This window comes from Grus americana, chromosome 3 (assembly GCF_028858705.1).
Source record: "Grus americana isolate bGruAme1 chromosome 3, bGruAme1.mat, whole genome shotgun sequence".
Classification (NCBI taxonomy): domain Eukaryota; kingdom Metazoa; phylum Chordata; class Aves; order Gruiformes; family Gruidae; genus Grus; species Grus americana.
Window position 1 is genome coordinate 59630416 of NC_072854.1, and position 19344 is coordinate 59649759.

A 19344-nucleotide genomic window follows, 5' to 3' on the forward strand; every position below is an offset into this window, starting at 1 on the left:
ACATCAAAGCAAAAGATTTCTTTGCAACAACACTGGCAAGAGAGAAGTGTATGTGCAATGTAAATACGGTGCCAGACTCCTAGACACCTGCGGATATTTTTACTGAAGTAAGCCAAGTCAGTGTGAAAAAGATCACGTGCAATTCGGTTCTGTGCTTTGTTCTGGAGACAGGGGCAAGTCAGCAACACTCTAATACAATGTTTTGTTCAGAGCTTAGAATTTATATGTAAGAAAGTGAAAAGGAAAAAAGTCAAGAAAAAGCAGAGACTAGGACACGTGGGCTGTATAAAGCAGAATCTTTCTTCAGCTAAGAACTAAATTAGACAAATGACAAATTTACATCTTACCAAAAAAGCTCTTGAATGCATAAAAGTACATGTATAGAGAGAAACAAGAAAGTGGTGTTCCCTGTTGGGCTAATAAGAAGTGTCATTACGCCCCTCCTCAGTGCTGCTGTTCAGTAGTATCTGTCATGTGAAGGATAATAATGATAAATTTCAGCAAAATGAACTCTGAATTAATTTTTCTAGTGAAATAACCCACTTTTCTAGAACACTAGTTGGGAGAGTTCATAAGTATGCATGCAAATTGTAGTGATTAGACCAAATTTGAAAATGTGCTCAATAAGGCAACAACATCCAAATGCCAAGTTGTAAAATTGGTCACTTGAATGCAAACAAATCCAGATTCATCAGGTTCAAGCATTTGAAATCACAAGTAATTCTGTTCTAAAAATCAGGAGATTCAACATTACTAAATGTAGGATTACTTTTATCACTCAGTTGAGTTGGATATTTTAGGATTCAAATGTTCAAACCCAACTGCCAATAAAGATTTAGAATATGACTTCCTATATGTATGTGTTTTTTAGAGATAGAAGAAATTTTAATAATAGCAAAGAAGCTTGGATTTCAAGAAAAATACCAAGTATCTTAAGAATTCACAGTACAGCAGTACTTCAATATCTCTAGATAGCCACAGATAATTAAAATGTCTTTGATCACTACATTTGAGCCCTACCAGTGCTTGAAAATGGAATTCCAAAGAAGTCTTTTAATTAGTGGTCATACAAATGGTTCTAATTCACCAAGTAAGAAAAACATGAAAGTAAATTGAGGGTCTACTGGGGAAAAGAAAATTATATATAGGACTGTTTCAGAGATAAATCTGCATTTGGGATATGGAAAATGAAGGCATGGCAGAAGATATTTTCCTGTGGAATTCAGATGAAACATTGCATTCCTACGCACTTTTACATCTTAGTTGTTTTAAGAAGTGTGTCTTGTCTCCCTCTGCAGAAAAAGCACATACCAGTTTGGGCACTGGCATAACCTAACCCATATATATGCATGCGCACACGCCCACTGCTGTCTCCAGTCCCTGATCTTTGCAAATCAAATCTTCATCCTTCTGCCCTGCTCCAAGGTCCAATCTTTTTCTATCTGTTTTCTAACCTAGTTTGCCTCCTCTACTGCCCACACATGGATACTCACAGTCCAGCACTTCTCCCTCTGCACTCCAATCACTTCTCTATTTAACACAGCCAGGCCCTAACAGTAGAGCAATAGAGATGAGAGCAGACTTGAAAAATTAATAAATATGACATGTGATGAACTACATACCCTGGGTACAGTACTTGGCCAGCTCTCCCTAACAAGGCCTGTGCTGGTTTTGGTTGGATAGAGTTAATTTTCTTCATAGTAGCTAGTACGCGGCTATGTTTTGGATTTGTGCTGAAAACAGTGTTGATGATAACCCAGGGATGTTTTCGTTACTGCTGAGCAGTGCTTACACAGAGCCAAGACCTTTGCTGCTCCTCACACCACCCCACCAGCGAGGGGCTGGGGGTGCACAAGGGGTTGGGAGGGGACACAGCTGGGACAGCTGACCCCACCTGACCAAAGGGATATCCCATACCGTATGGCGTCATGCTCAGCATATAAACTAGGGGGGGAGGTTGTCCAGGGGCTACTGCTCAGGGATTGGCTGGACATTGGTCAGTTGCTGGTGAGCAATTGTTTTTCATTTGCATCACTTGTCTTTCTTGGGTTGTATTTCTCTCTCTTTTTATTATTTTCCTTTTAATTACTATTATTATTAATTTTTTTAAATTTATTTTATTTCAATTATTAAACCATTTTTATATCAACCCACAAGTTTTCTCACTTTTACCCTTTCAATTCTCCTTCCCCCCATCCTGTTGGGGAGGAGAGTGAGTGAGCAGCTGTGCGGTGTTCAGATGCCAGCTGTGGTTAAACCACGACGAGGCCACATGAACAGAGAAAGATATGTTTCAAATAACAATTCAGTACCACATGCCAAATTTCAAAAGTCCATCCTCCAAAATATGGATATTTTGGGCCTTCTCTATAGAACAGTTGAAGTTCTTTTTAAGCAGAAAACCACATTCTTTTTCTTCTAATTCTGTTTCCGAACATGGAGCAGCCACTTTGGCCACTGGAATTAAAATAAAAAATTAAAATAAAAACAAAACTTATAAAGTATTCAAAACATTTTGTATCCAAAATAATAAAAAAATATAGTAATAATAGTAAATAAATTATAGGCTGAGCACACAGCAAGGAAGAGTTCAGCTGAGTCAAAGTTTGCAAAGTCATAAGTAACTGAAAAGATTTTTGTAATAATTCTTACACTGAGTGACCTCAATTATAGAAAGCATTACTACCAAACATTATAACATTAATAATTTCTGTCCAGGCTTGAAAAAGAACTGTAAGACCTGAAATTTAAAAATGAGTCGATTGTGTCTTGAGCCATCTGATAAAATTGTATCCTTGACATCTGAGTTGTAACCTCAAAAAAATATCAATCAAGACAGCAAATCAATAAAAAGAACAAAGGTGATTACTCAGGGTTATAATTCCTCAAAAACATGTATTCATGAAATACTATACCAGGAAAATTTAGTGGTAATTCCACTTTGGCTGAAACCCTGCTGACTTCATTATTCTCACAGATACTTGCTATGAGTTTATTAATTTTGAAGCCAATAACTTTAATGACTTCTCCAGTTGACAGGCAGCATTCATTTCCAAACATTTCATAGATGGAACCTGAAAAGAAATACAAAAGGAAAGAAAAGCATTATTCAGCTTTTTGTCACTTTGTCAAGTGTCTTTACCTTTTTGAATGAAAGCAAAAATACTTAAAATAAGTTATATGAAATAACACTTATCCTGCGATAACTAACCTAATTTTCATTTTCTTCCTTAGTGTCATGAGAAAATCCATCTTGTGACTTCAGTGATCTCTAAATCAGCAATATGTGTACACTATTCTTAGATGTGTGTAGGGAGAACAAGATCTGAAGAACCTACATTTCTAAGTTATTAGACCAAAACGGAACGAGGCAGAGCATAGGATCACCCAGGTCATCACAAGCTGCCTGCTGAAATCAGCAGGCAGCAGAGCTCGGGCAGGAAAGGTGCCCCTGCACGGCACAGGGCGTAGCATATCCCATAGGAAACAACAGACTACAGCAGAAGGCAAAAAACCGTAGACCCTAGAGGGTGCCCAGGGAGACGCCAGGAGACATCAAAGTGCAACCAGCATTTGAGCTTTCTGTAGTAACAGAAAACCTGAAGAAAGTCCAAGAAAATGGAAAGCTGGCAAATTAAGTGATAATCCTTGCCTCATGCTGAAATGAGCCTACTGATTCTGACCTGGCAGGAAAAAACCTCCCTTTTTGTCTGTGATGTTCAGAAGTTTGAGTGCAGGATCAAGGCAATCCAACCAAGCATTTCAGAGCTTCCTCAGAAAAACTTGGAACTGCAGCTTGCCCTGCCAAAACCACCCTCCCTTCTCCATTCTTGCTGTGGTCAATCTGTGCTGTTTCAGAAGCAGGGACAGCGGGGAAGAATAAAACAAAGCCAAAATGAAAGCCGAGTTATGCAGAAGAAGGAAAATTCTTCCTGGTCCCTACAGGAGATTAGCAGAAGCTTTGAGGCATGGGATTAATTAATTGTATATAAAGGCAATGCACCAAACACATGCTGATTAAGTTTTCTTTCAGTTCCATTTGTTGATAGAAATACATTGAGCACAGAACATCAGAAACGTTGACCTTAATGCTAGCTTCTGTCCTTCTGATGCTGTGCAGTTCCTTCCAAGAACTTACCAAGCTCTGTCTTGAAGAGATGTGGAAGTACCCATTCTGGAATCCCATCTCAGAATTTCATTTCCCTCGTGGTGAGTGTATTCATTTGCTCTGTTACTAACGTTGCTCTGCTACTTAAAATACTTTTTTCCTCATTTCTATTTCTCCCTTTCCCAAAGGGTCTGCAAGGTTAATTTTGCCCTTCTCTGGTCACATTTTTGGTAAAAATCCAGAAGAAACATATTCTCTTATCTCCTATGAGAAGACAGATTTTCCTTCCCACAATCCCTCTAATAGCCCTTTCTTGCATTTTGTTCACTTTAAAGTATTTTCTTTTTTTTTTCTTTTAACCTAGCAACTAGTATGGTCTCAGGCAATAAGAGATATTTAAAACCTGACCTTTGGCTATATAGTAGCAATCAATAATTGAGACGGTCTGTACTGAAATAGTGCCATTGCCTGCAGAACTCACTTCCCACATAAAGTAACGTCCTCTACTCCACAGTTCTCTTTGCAGTTGGGAGGCAGGAAAAGTTGTTTTTTAATTATGGGGGTTTTTTTGCCAGGTGCCATATCAGAAGTGCAACTATTAGCCGAATGATTTTTCTGATGCTAAGTCTAGATCAATTCCAGTCATGACCATAGCCTGGCCTAATAGGCTTCTCTTACTGAGTCTGGGGTATATTTATCAACTCTGCTGCAGCACTTGCAGGTGACAAGCACTTGGTTACCACCTTGGCCTCACTGGAAGTCACCGGGAGCTCAACCCGAGCAAAATGTGTTCTGGTTTTAGCCTAAATCCAAAGCCTCAGTAGAGCACCACAGAACAATGGGTTTATGTCAGGACAGGAGGATGAATGAGAGTAACACTGAGCAACTGGTTACGTATACCCTGGTAGACATGTCCAATTTAGTTTACATGGAAGACATGTCCAAGCAAACCTGTCTGTTGCTTGTGCAATGCTCTCACAATTGACACGGACACCAGGAAATCCCCAGCTTCTCCCCTGAAGAAGACAGGTACTGATGTACATTTTTAACCCTATGTAGAAGAATCTAGGTTAAAAAAAAAAAATCTAAGTCACATGGGAGATGTTTTCAGCAGGCTGGATATGACAATATTGCCTGGTTTCCCTTGTTGAGAATCCTACATAGGATCAAGGGGACTGCTGTACTTAGACTCTAAACTCTGCCTTTCTGTTGAATACCAGGGTGATGATTACCACAGAGATATTCTGGATTATAGTGCCACACAAATATCAACCACAGTCAGGTGAAAGAACATGCTGATTATGGTGCTAAGCAGAAGGCCAAGAGAGCTGCTGCCCTTTAACTAAAAAAGAACAACCTGTTTTTCTTATTGTAAAGATAGTTCATCGTTGTTTGCTCTCTCTTTAGTCCCTGAGCAATTCAACATCGACTAACTCAGGTGTCTCCACTGAATATTGCTACCGCTCCCATCAGTAGGCTGGCTGCTGCTCTAATAAACACATGAGGAATTATCATAGCTCTCATTGCTTTAGCTGAGATCCATAGGATATTTTATGACAGTCAGAAAAGTGTATGTGCAAAACTTATTTCATATTAGAGTGAGAGGGAGAGAAAGATTGAGCAGCCGTGAAGAGGGTAATATTCCTTTTGTGCTGAACCACCTCACTCCTCACATCAGACACAGTAGGGATCACAAGCAACCATGATATTATTAGATACAGGAAATCCCAGAGGACCCAGCATGATGAGCTCTGCATTATAGGAACATGGAAAGATGAGCAAAGAATTCCAATATTCTCACCCTCAAACAAATTTTGCAAAAGTCTACACAAAATGGGAGCTCATGGCTTCTAGAGGCTTTTTTTCTTCGGTGCAGATTTAGATCCAGCTTCATTTAACATATGAAAGTAACTACACTGATTAATTATGGTCTTTGGGCACATTTGCTTTCATCTCTGCTAGACAGCCTTTGCCAGTGTGCCCCTTGATGCACCCAGACGCAGACAGTGCGGCTCCACACGAGCACAGGCACTGAGCCACACAGGCTCGGTGGCCTTGCTGGCTGTGGCTGATTTCCAAATATCATGGTACCTGGAGCAGAGCAAACCAAGTAACGGCCCTGAGGGGAAGAATGGAGCCGTTAAGAGGCTGAATCTGTCAAAAAAAATGGTGTGACTGAAGAAGATTTAACCACTACTTCAGTCTGTAGTGGTGCCATCAAGAAATAAAGAGGGGAGTCAGAGGAGGGCCCTGTCTCTGATCATGGCTGGTTTTGAAGGACTTACTATTTTTATCAGGTTTGCTTTTCCTCAGGCACAATAGCTTAACTGCAAATTGTACATGAGAGGGTTTGAGAAGTCCTGCCCTCCATCACAAAATAAAAAGTATAAATGGAGCTTGCAAAAAAGTGAAAACATTCGTCTGTTAGTGACAGGTCCAAGGCTGAAGATCCAACCTGGCAATATCCATGCGAAGAGACTAGTTCTGCCAAACACTCAGAAATAGATGATTGGATGACACAAAAAATTAGCCTTTGACAAAGCGATCAAAATTTGCAAAAGATGAGAAATGCAGATAACCTACACAGGGTAAACCATGGCCTGGCACTGTAGAGATGGCAGAGAATCTAAAACACTATGAGAAAAGGGTAAAATACATGAGAAAAGGGTAAAATACACAAGAAACGAAAATCTGCACTCATAAAAGAGAGAAAGTACCTGAGGCAGACAAGCATATGGAGTTCAAGCTTGAGTCTACAAAAAGCATTACATGGAGCTGCAGGCTCTGTTCGAAACATCAAGGGCCAAGATAATGCATTCAGAAAAAGGATGGATTATAAATGCCAGACTGCAAGCCGCAAAAGAGTGTGCACAGAATAGACACACAGGGCTGTCACAGCACCTTAACTCTCAGGGTCTTTCATCGGAACAAAACATAACATTGTTGTGGAAAACAAATGGATCATTCATCTGAAAGCGTCAGTTCTAGGAAAGAGGGAGATGAATATTAAAACTTAAAAAAAAAAAAGTAATGGTTTTAATTAATTTTTTTTTTAAAAAAAAAGAAAGTCAGGGGAGCTGGGTGTCCTATCATCAAAGAAATAAACTATTACATGGGTACATAATCCTCTGGCAAAGATAATGCTGTGTAATAATACCAAGGAAAGTGAGCTTCTTGAATTAAAAAAAAAAAAAAAGAGGAAGAAAGAAAAGATGTACTTTTTACATCATCAAGGAGGAAAAGGGTATTAAGCAGCTAGGAAGGATGCTTTAAGTCTTCTAGAAGAGAGGAAAGCTCTTAGCAGAGCAGAAGTGGAGAATGCCCATGTATCCTGGGACTCATGGCCATAGGATGATACTTTTCATCCCAGAAGAGAAGTTGGATAAAACCACCGCGTAACACAGGTATGCCACCACCACGTTTCCGATCCAATTAAGGAAGTCAAAGACCAACCTTCAACAGCTTATCAGTAGTAAAACTTACATATATGAGTGAATAGATGGATGGATGGATGGATAGATAGATAGATAGATAGATAGATAGATAGATGTGTATATATATGTGTAGATAGATATCTACCTACATGACCATTTTCATGGGCAACTTGTAGGACTTTAATTACCTCATCCTTTATCAGATTCATTTGAAAGAGACCAAGAGGTTGAAAGATTATGAGGGTGAGAGGTTGGGAGGAGGATGGCTAATAGACCAAGACCGTGATTGCAGAAGCCTCATTTTTTAATGTTACGAGAATAAAAAAATCATTAAAAAATGAAACTCTGCCAGCCATACAAGAACAGGTTCATTTTTGGGGATGCAATTGCACATACAGTATTGATTGTAATTACATATTTGTCTGCAACTAGATTGCCTTAGCCCTGATTTTAGCCCTTGCTTGGCAGTTTGCCTGGAATAGTACAATGAAGATTACATTCAGACAAGAAAAATGTTACCTGTGTGATTTGTCATCTAGGCATTTGCAGCAAATATTTGTGCTGATAAAAGGGAGGGAGGAAAACTGCATGGTTTTCAAAAGGGACAATAAAAATTCTTTTTTCCTTTAAAAGCCACGATAATTAGTCTTAAAATACCCACTGCGTGACAATGTGACCCTGAAAGATTTTACTTCAGCTGTGTGATGCGGACCCACACACACAATATATTGAAAATTAAAATTAAAATTAAAGTGGACCTTTTAGTACATTTATTTGTTGTTGCACAACAGTAACTGTGTTTTTCCCACTCAAGCCCCAAAGAAAGTGCAACACATTGAAAATGTAAATCAAGTAACCTTAAGGACTGAATCTTTTTTATTTGAGAAAGATGTATGCAATATGAGGCAAAAAAAACATTTTAGCAGAACCCAGAATAAAGCAGCTTATTTACAGTGATCAAACAATGCCCCTGAAGTCTGTAATTAAAGAGCTCGTTGCTTTTGAAACCATCTTTTCTGGATTGTTACTTTGTTCGATAAAAAACACATTTATATCCTTTCATAAGCTCATCTCTAGTTTGACAATCCATATTAGCAACTGCTGTGATCACATCAAAGCAACCATAACAATTGGTTCAGTATCTTTTTCCTCCATCTTTCCTAAAATGCTAAGCAGCCACACCACCACCCTCCCTAACATGAGCCCTTCATTTGATTTATTTCTCATTATAGGTACAAGAAGAGTCTTTTTGTATTATAAACAACAATATGAAATATAAACACAGTGAATGCCTGAGATGGAGAATGTCATTCTTCATGTCAGGCCATATGACAGTACTACTAAGAGAAATACTTTATAATACAAGATAGAACAGCAAATATCTCGGTAATATTTCCCTTTTTCTTCCTAGCAGCTTAGAGCCCCATTCAGTGACTGCTCTCGAGTGAACGCTTCACTCATGCTGATAGGAAGTACGGCTCAAAATCAGGGCCATGACTAAATAGCAGTAATGCATCACTTGTACGTAACTCCCTTTTGTCGCACGCCCCTGGGCAGCTTAGGAGCGCTAGGGAGAGCAACACAAACAAGACAAAAGGCTTGACTAAGGTGGCACAGAGGACCATTCAGCAGGGCTGGAGCTCAAGCCCGGGCTGGCTGACTCCCAGTCTAAGGTCTGCCTGCTACAGGGTGCTGCTAAGCACTTCCCAATAGCCCACATTCTTTTTTTTTTTTTTTTTTTTTTTTTGTTAACAAAGACCAAGCTCTTCTCCTAACAAAAACAAATGACTTTGCAGGCTAAACACTAGGCATTGACTCCCTAGCCCCATGAGTTTGAATCCCTGAAGGAAAAAAATTCCTCCCTTTCATCTCTCGGTAGCACCCACTGAATTCATTGGAGCTGGCAGGCTGAGCGATCTTTGACAGAAGATCCAAAGAACCGGGAACCTGGCTGCTTTGCAGGGAGATGAAAGATTTCCCAACATGTCCTGAAAGAGTAGAACTTTGTCCCAGCGTCCTTTTCCCAGTACTCCTTTCTCCACTGTTATGTTGTCATCGGTTGCCCATATGGGTGCTGTCTTCCCAGATCAGAGGTGACTGTTTCAGGGGCTGGTGAAATCATTCTGCTTTCACATAAAGGCACGACCCCCTGGTGCAGCCGTTCAGCCAGAATTACAACAGCCTGCCTTCTCCTATGATATAGCTCAGCTAAAATAACAGGTTTATTAAGGCTGCTGCAGGCTCCCAAAGTAATATGAAGGGCATAATGTATCTATAATTACTGTCAATAAAAAAGATATCATTCTTTATGGGCATTATTTGAGGGCTAGCCAATTGTTCAGAGTTCTTCTTTGGCAAGAAGAGAGATTTATTTTAAAGTTGCAGGGAGGAGAGTTTTGTTTAATAACTTTAATGATATTATACTCTGATTAAGCAGTAGGGAAAAACAATCAATTTCTGATGGTACATGTCTTTTTTTTCTCAGTCAAATACCTCCTGAGCACCAAAGATTCTAATCAGCATGCTGGATTTTTGCCTCTAAACTCAAACTAACATCTTGCGGAGAAGATACCGAGAGGCTGAAAATCGTGCACAATGGCGAGCAAAGGAAGCGTGCCTCAGCTTCTCTCTCCAACCCCAGGCTGTGAGAGTGGCTGCAGATAGTATAAAGCACCTGTATGGCTTTTATCTACCCCCTCCTTCCTACCCCAGAAGATGCTCCCACCGAGAGCGGATGAGCCCAGCTCCCCCGTGCCCACACGGTGCTCCAGAGGCCCAGGGGTAGCAGAGGCCACGAAGGTGGCGTGAGTTTGTGTAGAAGATCTTCCATCAAGCGACAGAGCAACTTACTGGGCTTTGTAAAGAGCTCTTCTCTCTTTAACATGTCCTAAGTAACAAAAATCTGCAGGTTTGGTCAGTCTGGGACACAAAGTCTCCAAGGAGTTCAGCTGCTGAATTGCCACGGAGGTAAACTCCCTTCAAAAGGCTCTGTGCAAAGAAGGCATCTTATCTTGATCATACCTAACTAGGCTGCAAAGGGTCTGATTTTTGCCAGCACAAAAACCATCAAAAAACAAAAGCTGTAAGATTTATTTTTTGCCATATAAAGTCAAACTTGAAATGTCAAGTGCTTTAAGCCATTTCAATCATAATGGAATTTTTTAAAAAATTACTTCTGCAGTTTCTGATTTATTCCTTTCTTGATAGGTTTATGGCCTTTTTTTTTTTTTAATACTTTCTTCTGATTCTCATCTATCCGGAGGGCTTGTGCTCTGCATGTGGCAGCAGAGTTTTGTGTGTGCAGCACCCACTATAATGGAAAGAGCAAGTGAAACCACAGTGCCAAATGCAACTTCTTTGACCTTTTGTTTGGGTTTACCCACACAAGCTGGAATTACTGCAGCAATGAAGAGAATGCCCAAAGCTGCTTTCGAACAGCATTAGTCACTGGCTTAGCTTTTCATGATTTATTTAGTTTTATTCATTTTCTTTGCAGCATTAATTACTTTGACTTAAGGTATGTTTATTGAACTCCGTTTAACAGCAAATCTGTGCTTTGTTGGACTGGATTTAAGAGGTTGCTTAAATTAATTTGTGGGATCAGGCCAGAGTGTTAAGCACTTCACAGGTAAAGCCCAGAACTAGAAAGACGTTTAAGCATCTTCCCCTACTGAGATCACAGCATGCTGCCCCTTGTACCATTACTGTGTGTCCAATGGAGCTAATAAGAAACAGTGAACCTGGACTGATGCCATGTTTTCTTATGCATAGACCACCAGTTACTGGAAGAAAAAATACACCACAAAAGCCCTGTAACTCAGCAATGGAGCATGGTCATGGGCTTGTGTATCGTGAGAAGTTTATCCCAGGATCTTCCTTCCCCTCTTATTTGTCCCCTTTTCTCCCCGGAGCCTGAGTTTGTGAAAATTGTTTTGGTACTTTTATAGGATGGCAGGTTCATGTGTAGGGAAACAGGGCTCCTCCTGCCACAGACCTCCTCCTCACATCCCTGTAGAAGTGCAAGAGCAGCCGGGGAGCCCTCTTCACTGCAGGGAACCAGCACGTCGAGGGCAGCTTCAGCAAGCCAAGGCAAGGGGTTGACCCCTGCGTCAAGACAAGCCAAGCAGTTTGGGTATTCTGCCCACCTCCTGTGCCATCCACAGACGGGCTTGGAGCTGAATGTCACGTAAAGAAAATCCCCACAAGGAGATCCTCGAAACAGCTTCGCCCTCAGTGCCAGCTACCCAGGGTCAGATTTTTCTCACTGTATCTGGATGAGTCATCCAACTGAGGGCAGCGGCATGAATAAAATGAGCAGTATCTGACCCATAAAAGTCAGATTTTGTTCTCATACTGCATTCACTGAAGGGCACTTCCCTTCTTCTTCAGCATAAAACATGGTTTTGAAGCAGTCTGAACAAGTGCAGGAGAGTTTCAGTGGTACATATTAATAGAGAAAATTTACTAACATGCTCTGACTACTGACCACAAAAGAGAACTCAAACTATCTGTTACTCAGGTTGTACCTAGGACTCTTGCTCCTAAAGAGTCAATCAAGAGTAAGGAAAACAACTATGTTCAAGAGGAAAAAAACCTTCAATTTTTACAGACTGATTTGACTTCTATCTCTGAAAAAAAAAAATGGGACAAATTAGCAAGTGCAAACACTGTAACCACACATTTCTACCATTTCATGCGCAATTCTCCCTTCGGCATGTACTCAAATGAGACTCCACCCAGTAAACGCACAGGTCATTTTTATCGATCTTCCACCTCTAAGAAACAGAACCCAAATTATCTTCATCAAAGCTGTTCAAAGCTGTCTATGCTTTGGCATCCGTTTAAATTTTCTTGTTGCTTTTTATAAGAAAAAATGCCTTTATTAATCCTGAAAAGGCAGCTTGCTTATTTTATTCATATTATTACAGACCACATATCCTAGCTTTCAGTGACTCATTGGTTTTTCACACTGATAAGGGAGCAGGATTTGTTCCCTAGGTTGGCTTAAAACCAGTAAAAAACCCATTCCATCCTACATGATCATTTTCTAACTATTAGTGTTGAGAGCATTTCCTTTTCTAAATTAGGACTTGGGGCATTTGAGACTTGATATACAAGGATTCCTCTTCTATTCAGTTTGCCTAGCTGCAGTTACGGGGTTAACAGTACTTTTCATAAGTGGTTGCAGCGCTCTGCTGCTGGCCGGCCGAACCCATTGCTCCCCTGAAAGGCTCCCAGAAGCGCACGCTGGAAAGATGCTGTTTCCCGGTAACAGAAGCAGAAAGGGTGAAATTGAAACTGCAGAAATGGCAAGAAGGCATGGATACACAGCCAGCAAGGGAGAGCCAAGAGGAACCGTGAGCCTAAGCATGCTCATGTTCTTTATGGTTCACCAAAGAGAGTTTTGCGATGGAGCTGTTCACATTCACCAAAGAAGGAGCAAATTGCAAAGGGTTTTGTTTGGCATCACCCCTCACGCAGCTGTCAGCGAGCACCAAGCAGCCGCCCAGAGAGGGCATCCCCACCTGGCAATACTGAACATCTTTAACTCCCTTGGGTCTGGCAGGGCATTACCCAGGGATGTATATGTGACCCCACTCTTGTCTCTTCCCACCATTTTCTCCCTGTGTGGAGAGACCTGGCACTCTCCAGATCCGCGGGAGAGGGAGCAGAGAGTGGAGCACTGCATTTACAGCGTGATGCTTCCCTGCACTCCCAGCCTGCAGACGTGGAGGCTGCTGGTTTACAGACCCCTTCCTCCCAGAGAAGAACACACAGCGTAAACGTTCCCGATGAGTTTCATGGGTCCGTCATAAAGAGGAGATGTCCTGGCGCTACAATTCACACAACACACGTGCTGCTTTCGAACAGCTGAACTGCGGGGAGGAGCTACCAGCTCTCCCTGTAATCTGGCTAGTCCCAGTCCTTGCAGTGCTGATCCCATTGCTCCTGTGTACATTTAGCTTTAGGGGAATAAAAAAAAAAAAAAAATGGCAATGTGGGATTTCTATTTAGGTAGAGCAAAAATCAGAAGGCTGCAGGTAGGGAACATGGCGAGTGGTGAGGAACACCAACAGAATAGGTGCCTTGAGCAGTTCTACATTTTTCACAATCAAAGTTTGACACTTTTTACTGTCCTGCCACTGGTTAAATTAAGCCTGCAGAATATTAAATTCAATTACCCATAAAATAATTATATCAGTATTAAAACAGACATAATTTTTGCAACATACTGATGAAAGCCTGTACTTGCATGCTATCTGTAAAAATCAGTGGACATACAGTACTTAGCTCACTAAGCATCAATATTTACTAAAATATTCAAAGAAAGGTATTCAATCAATCAAATCAGTTTCCAATGGAGTTTCAGCAGTTTTAATTTTTTTATAACATATTTTAATGAGCTATTAAATTGTCATGTACTTCAGTCTGCACTGTAGTTCCTTTCTAATCAGCACTGATTACTAAGATATTTGTATCTGGCAAGCTTGCTTTCATTTTATAATCCCTATTCCCTTTAGAGATTTAAGAGTCCTGTTTCTGCAGCAATGGTATTATGACTGCAGAGACTTAAACCAACTGCCCCGCGAGGCATCCCTGGGGTTTGCAGAACTCTCCTCTCCTTTCACCTATGTTTCTGTTTTCAAACCAGGGGTAACAATAATTTCCCTACTTCTGTACCATCCTTTGAGTCTGATGAATGAAAAGCACTTTAGAAGAACTCGGGGCTATTGCTAAAACCCCGTGTTCCTGACCTTGCAGTGTTGGACTGTCATAGGCAGGTTGGGGCTCTGGCTACACAGCTGCACACTGCTGGAGGGAAAGGGGAGTAGGAACATGGGAATGTGAACAAGCTCCTCAAACCTTGGCTGTCTTGCCTGAGGCATACTGGGTAAGGCTTCAGCCAGCCCCAAAGTTCAGGCGTAGCCTGAAAAACACTGATATCATCCCAGGGAAACCCTTCGCTCTGCTTCAAGCCAGGAACAGAGAGGTGAACAGGAACAGAGCTTCCCCAGAAAAGTGTCTAGGTTGTAGTATTCACTACTAACAGCAAAAGTTCAATTGCCCATAGCTTCTCTAGCTTAAAGTATTTTGAGTGGAAACGGGGTCTATAAAGCCCTGTCTATTTGCAGTTTGGGGAGCTACAGTTAAATACATCACAATTCCACTAATAGCAGCAGGAACATGATTTTTTTATAGGCCAGTAGAGAGAACATTGGTGGAATGGATGCACACAGCATATGTTTTCAATTCACTCTCTACCAGGATCTGCAGTAGGCAGGCTTGGGTCTGAAAACAGAGACCTAGATTGCATTTGGTGTAACACGAGTATGAAGGCAGAATAGGACCTTTTAGAGCTTTTACCTTGCCTAAGGCAAGCAAATTCCTACTCTTTCCCCGGAACTTGACTTTGCAGCTTCTAATAAAAATACCTCACCACATGGAAAAAGATACATCCATCCTTACAAAGACTTACAGCATTCTGCTTTCCTTATGTTTCCAGAGGTACTGAAAATCTGTCAAGAACGGGAAGGCTAATTTGCAAGTCCTATATTTGTAAAATCATTTAGACCTAAGTGTAGGGTGTGCGAAATGTTGCTTCCAGATAGAGTAAATGAAGTTTCATCCCCACAGCACACAGTCCACCACAGAAGACCAGTGAATGAATTACACTCCATTGTCTATAGGTTTGCTTCTATAGAAGCGATCTTTTTTGTTTGGATGCTACAACTTTGATGTGACAGCTCTAATGGATTTAGTAGATCATTATTTACTCCATTGGCCATTCTGTGTACCTGGTTAAGCTGATATTAGGAAACCTTGCACTTTTTTCTGGTGTTGTGGAGAGGGGAATATACATATCATGTACATATAAACAAATTCTTGCTAATTTAAATTCTTACACCAGAAAATTATTCATCCCTTGGGACCGACCAGTTTCAAATAATCCCACGTAATGCTTTAAAAATAAATCTTCTCCCTTACTATCTGCATGTTGTGCTGAGAATGGTTAAAGATTCCCATTAAATCCAATTCCATAAAACCACTAATCCAAGTAGGATTCAGCTGACTGAGCTGACTTTGTAGCCGGTTGAGAGCTCCTACAATCAGTGCACGAATGCTCTGATTCGGTCCCTGCAACCATAGCAATAAACCCGTGTTCTCTGTCAATAGGCCTGCCATTACCCACAGTGTGATTGCTGGTGGACTGCATGTGGTAAAAGAAATCAAAAGGGTTGTTGGGGGGGCGAGGGGATCTGCCTGAGGAAGGACTAAAAGAATGGTTGTCCTAATGGAAATTCGAAGTGCACAAAGTGGTTCGCTCTCCTGTTTAGCAATACAACAGGAGTTACTGCAGACTGTCTCTGAAGCACTACTCTCCCTTCAGAAAATGCAACATAAATCATAATGCAATCACAGAACAGTGTGTTCACCCCTGCTGCCAGGTACGCAGGGGAGCAAAATGTTCAGGAGAGATCCAATGTGGACAGAGAGCTCAGGGAGGGAGGAAGGGAGACTCTGGCCTGAGAAGATCTTTTGCAGTCCTAGATCCTGCAAACCTCTCAGGCACAGAGTGTCTTGAGCATCTCAAGCTTCCTCTGAAGCAAGGAAGAAGAAGAGAGAGAGGAACCAACACAAGCCTGCTAGTGGGCATCGGTGTTTCTAGGTACTTGCAAGTATTCTGGGGATGTGCCGACTGTGGGGGGGAAGCAGTCAAGAAGCACGTCTGTATCAGCCTGCTCCTTGTATAAGCAAGAAACACCTGCGTGTATGTTAGTGCTGCATCTAGCCTGCTGGTGGAAACATGTATGAGTACAGCTGAGAGGAAACCACCAGGAGCAGAGGACAGGAAAAGGTGGTGCTGCTGAAGACTGAAGAATCATCAGAGCAGCACAAGGGCTCTTGCTTTTCGTGCACACATTCCCAGGTCTCTAGAGCACATACCACCCCCTCCCAAGGCTGTGCAGTCATCAGCTAATACCCTTTTTCTCTCACATGCGAGGACATTGCTGCAGAATGGTCTGTGGGTTAAATCTCCACTGGTTTTTTTTTTGTTCCTCCTCATGTGGAAGGGTTTACACAGTAAATGGAAACAAAGTTGAAAAACCCTGGCTCCCAAGAGGTGCTGGTATGAGTTTTACCATCCACGAGCAGCAGGATGCAGACTGTAGGAGCTCAGAAACCTGCTGACAGCTGGGCTCTCATAATGTTATATATGTATATACAGAATACGATGATATCTCACAGTATGTTGTGTACACATATACATATATATATACATGTACATACAACTTATATTACCTCTACTTGCTAGGTGTGTGGAAAGAGAAATATGGTGGCTACTCCAACTTAAGGAGGTGATCTTCCCATTTTTTGTTTAAATTCCACTCTTCATCACTTACGTAGTAGTCTCCTTATCAAGAACTTATTCAGTTCAAGTTCTAGGGCCATTTTAAAATATAAAACTTGAACAGTAAAATATAAAACTGAACATATGCCAAATGTCAGAAAAAAAAGCATATTTTCAAAAGTTTCTGGTAATTTTGGACCAGTTTGTTTCCAAGAATGCCTTTTTGAGTATCAGTACTATTCATGTGTCCTAGGCAGTTTCCAGAGCAGCTAGAATGGGCAATCATCAGGAGAACACGGGCAGTATGCTACCATCACAGCTTAAGTAGGCCCTTTCCCATTTTCCTTCTGCCCCAAGAGGCTGTTCTCTCAGGGAGAAGAATCCCCCACTCCAGCCACGGCTCTGAGATCGCAGCTCAGATTTTCCATAGCCACAGCTAATGCAGCCATCTCCTCTCTCCTCCTACTATGGAGCAGCATGGGGATTTTTAGATATTATGACTCCTGAAGCAGGTATTCAGCTGAAGCAGGTATTCAGCTGAAGCTGAAGCAGGCTTCAGCTGATTTCATTAAGCCCCCTCTGTCTTATCTAGTGTGACACCAAGTTTTCCCTTGCAGTGGCAGGGAGGTGACTTTCTTTTCGTGGACTGATACATGAGCTTGACATGGTGTATTCACTATCATTAAACAAAGTCAGTGCCCTGACCAAGTGCAGAATTTTTCCCTCCAGTGCAAGCATGTTTATGATCTCTGTGCTTTGTGTGCATGCAGAGCCCAACAATGAAAACACCATAAAAGGATCTGCTGCAGGAAAACCCAGCAAAGTATCACCCCTGTGATGTTCCTGTCTTGCTCATACCCATCCCTTTGTATTGTTGCACACCTGAAGTACCCCCAAAGGCAGGGCAGAACTTCACAAAAACCTTATGGTCCCTCATGATCACTTTCCAGATGCTCTCATTCCTCATTTCTGAGACAGAGAGCACTGCTCTGTGCCAACCCCAGAAGAGCAGACCTAGGTTTAATTAATTAACCTCTGGGAGGTGATTTGTGATTGCTGGATTGACAGTTCTGTGTGCAAAGCAAATTCATGACTCATTCCAGTACTCTTTCCAGGATACAACAAGGACTAACTGCCTGTGAGAGGACCAGATGCAGACCATACCAAAGACATTTCCAAAGCCATTGATCATTATGCTGGTTCTTCAAAGAGAAAATTGCAGCTAATGGGAAACTGCTGGAGACAACTCTGTCAGCACCTCCCTCTGCCTCCCCTACATCCTGATCTCAAGGGGAAACTGATGTCAAAGACAGACTTGCAAAGCCCTGCCGGAAAGCACCCGATGCTCACCTTGGAAATAGATGCCTGACTGGATTTGGAGGACCCTGGGAAGGGCTCTGGGGTCCAGAGAATGAATGAACTTCTCCAGGGTAGATGCCATGGTCCGCAGCAAAGCAGCATGTGGGTTTGGCACGTAAAGACCAGTGAAGGGCTTTCGAGGCAGCAACACTTGCAGCCTGGTGCATGCTGCGCCCAGGAGAGCCGTGGGGCTCCACGGCAGAGGGGAGGAGCGGCACGGGGAGGTACTTCTGCTTCCTCCCCTTTTGGCCGCTTCCTCCCACAGCTGCAGCTGGAGTGGGGTGAGGTGGGGGGATGCCGAGCCAGCAGCCCTGCCAGCAGGATGGGGCACCCGTACCCACCACAGGTCTGCGCCAGGCTGGGAGAGGTGCGGGGGGTGCTGGGCCTTGGAGGGGGCAAGGGCATCTGCCACAAAACTCCATCTCACCCGTGATGGTTATTGACTCTGTGAAAAGAAGATAGTGAATGTCAGCCCAGCCTAAAGTGTGTGTGTGTGTGGGGATGATGTCTGGGTGGTTTTTCATTGGGTTTTTGGTTTGTTTCTGGGGTTTTTTCTGTTTTTTGTTTTTTCTTGGAGCATGGCAAAATAGTTTGGTGTTTATTCTCTTCAAAACCGCAAGCAGCCTTTGAAGAAAAGAAATGAAACCATTTTGTTCTGATGCTTTTTGCTGTCTTAAATATTGTATCTGGATTTAAGACATACAAATAGAATACAAATTACTTCATCATGTAAATGGACATTAAACCACAATGATGTTATCCAAAATGGCAAAGATTTTTTAATGTCACCAGTGACTTATGGGGATTTGAATTTGAGATGCTGCAACTGGGAATGAATTTTAAGAGGCTACTGCCCAGTGCCAAGTGAAAATCAGACTGGACTGAGGGCAAACCCTCAGCATTGGTCCCAACCCGCTGTTCTGAGCCTGATCAAGTGCTGTTATTGCAGCAGCACTCCTCTAAAGAGTGAGACCACATATAGCAAATAAGAGGCAGACTGGGATCACCAGGAAAACTGGTAACTGCGATTTCATGTTCACTTACACCACTCTCCTGTCTCCCTGAGGTGTCAGGGAAGGTAGGAAGCATGA

General features: G+C 42.0%; 1 protein-coding gene across 2 annotated transcripts in view; it reads right to left on the bottom strand.

Annotated features, from left to right (window-relative positions):
• Nucleotides 1-18396, bottom strand: part of THEMIS (thymocyte selection associated) — an 83742-nt gene extending 65346 nt beyond the window's left edge. For both annotated transcript variants that reach the window (XM_054821062.1, XM_054821063.1), the window contains exons 1-2: nucleotides 18245-18396; nucleotides 2916-3074 (exon numbers count right to left, since the gene is read on the bottom strand). In XM_054821062.1, the coding sequence (XP_054677037.1) occupies nucleotides 2916-3074; nucleotides 18245-18335 (250 nt within the window). In that variant the 5' untranslated portion in view covers nucleotides 18336-18396. The remainder of the gene's footprint in view (nucleotides 1-2915; nucleotides 3075-18244) is intronic.
• Between the last annotated feature and the right edge of the window lie 948 nt (nucleotides 18397-19344).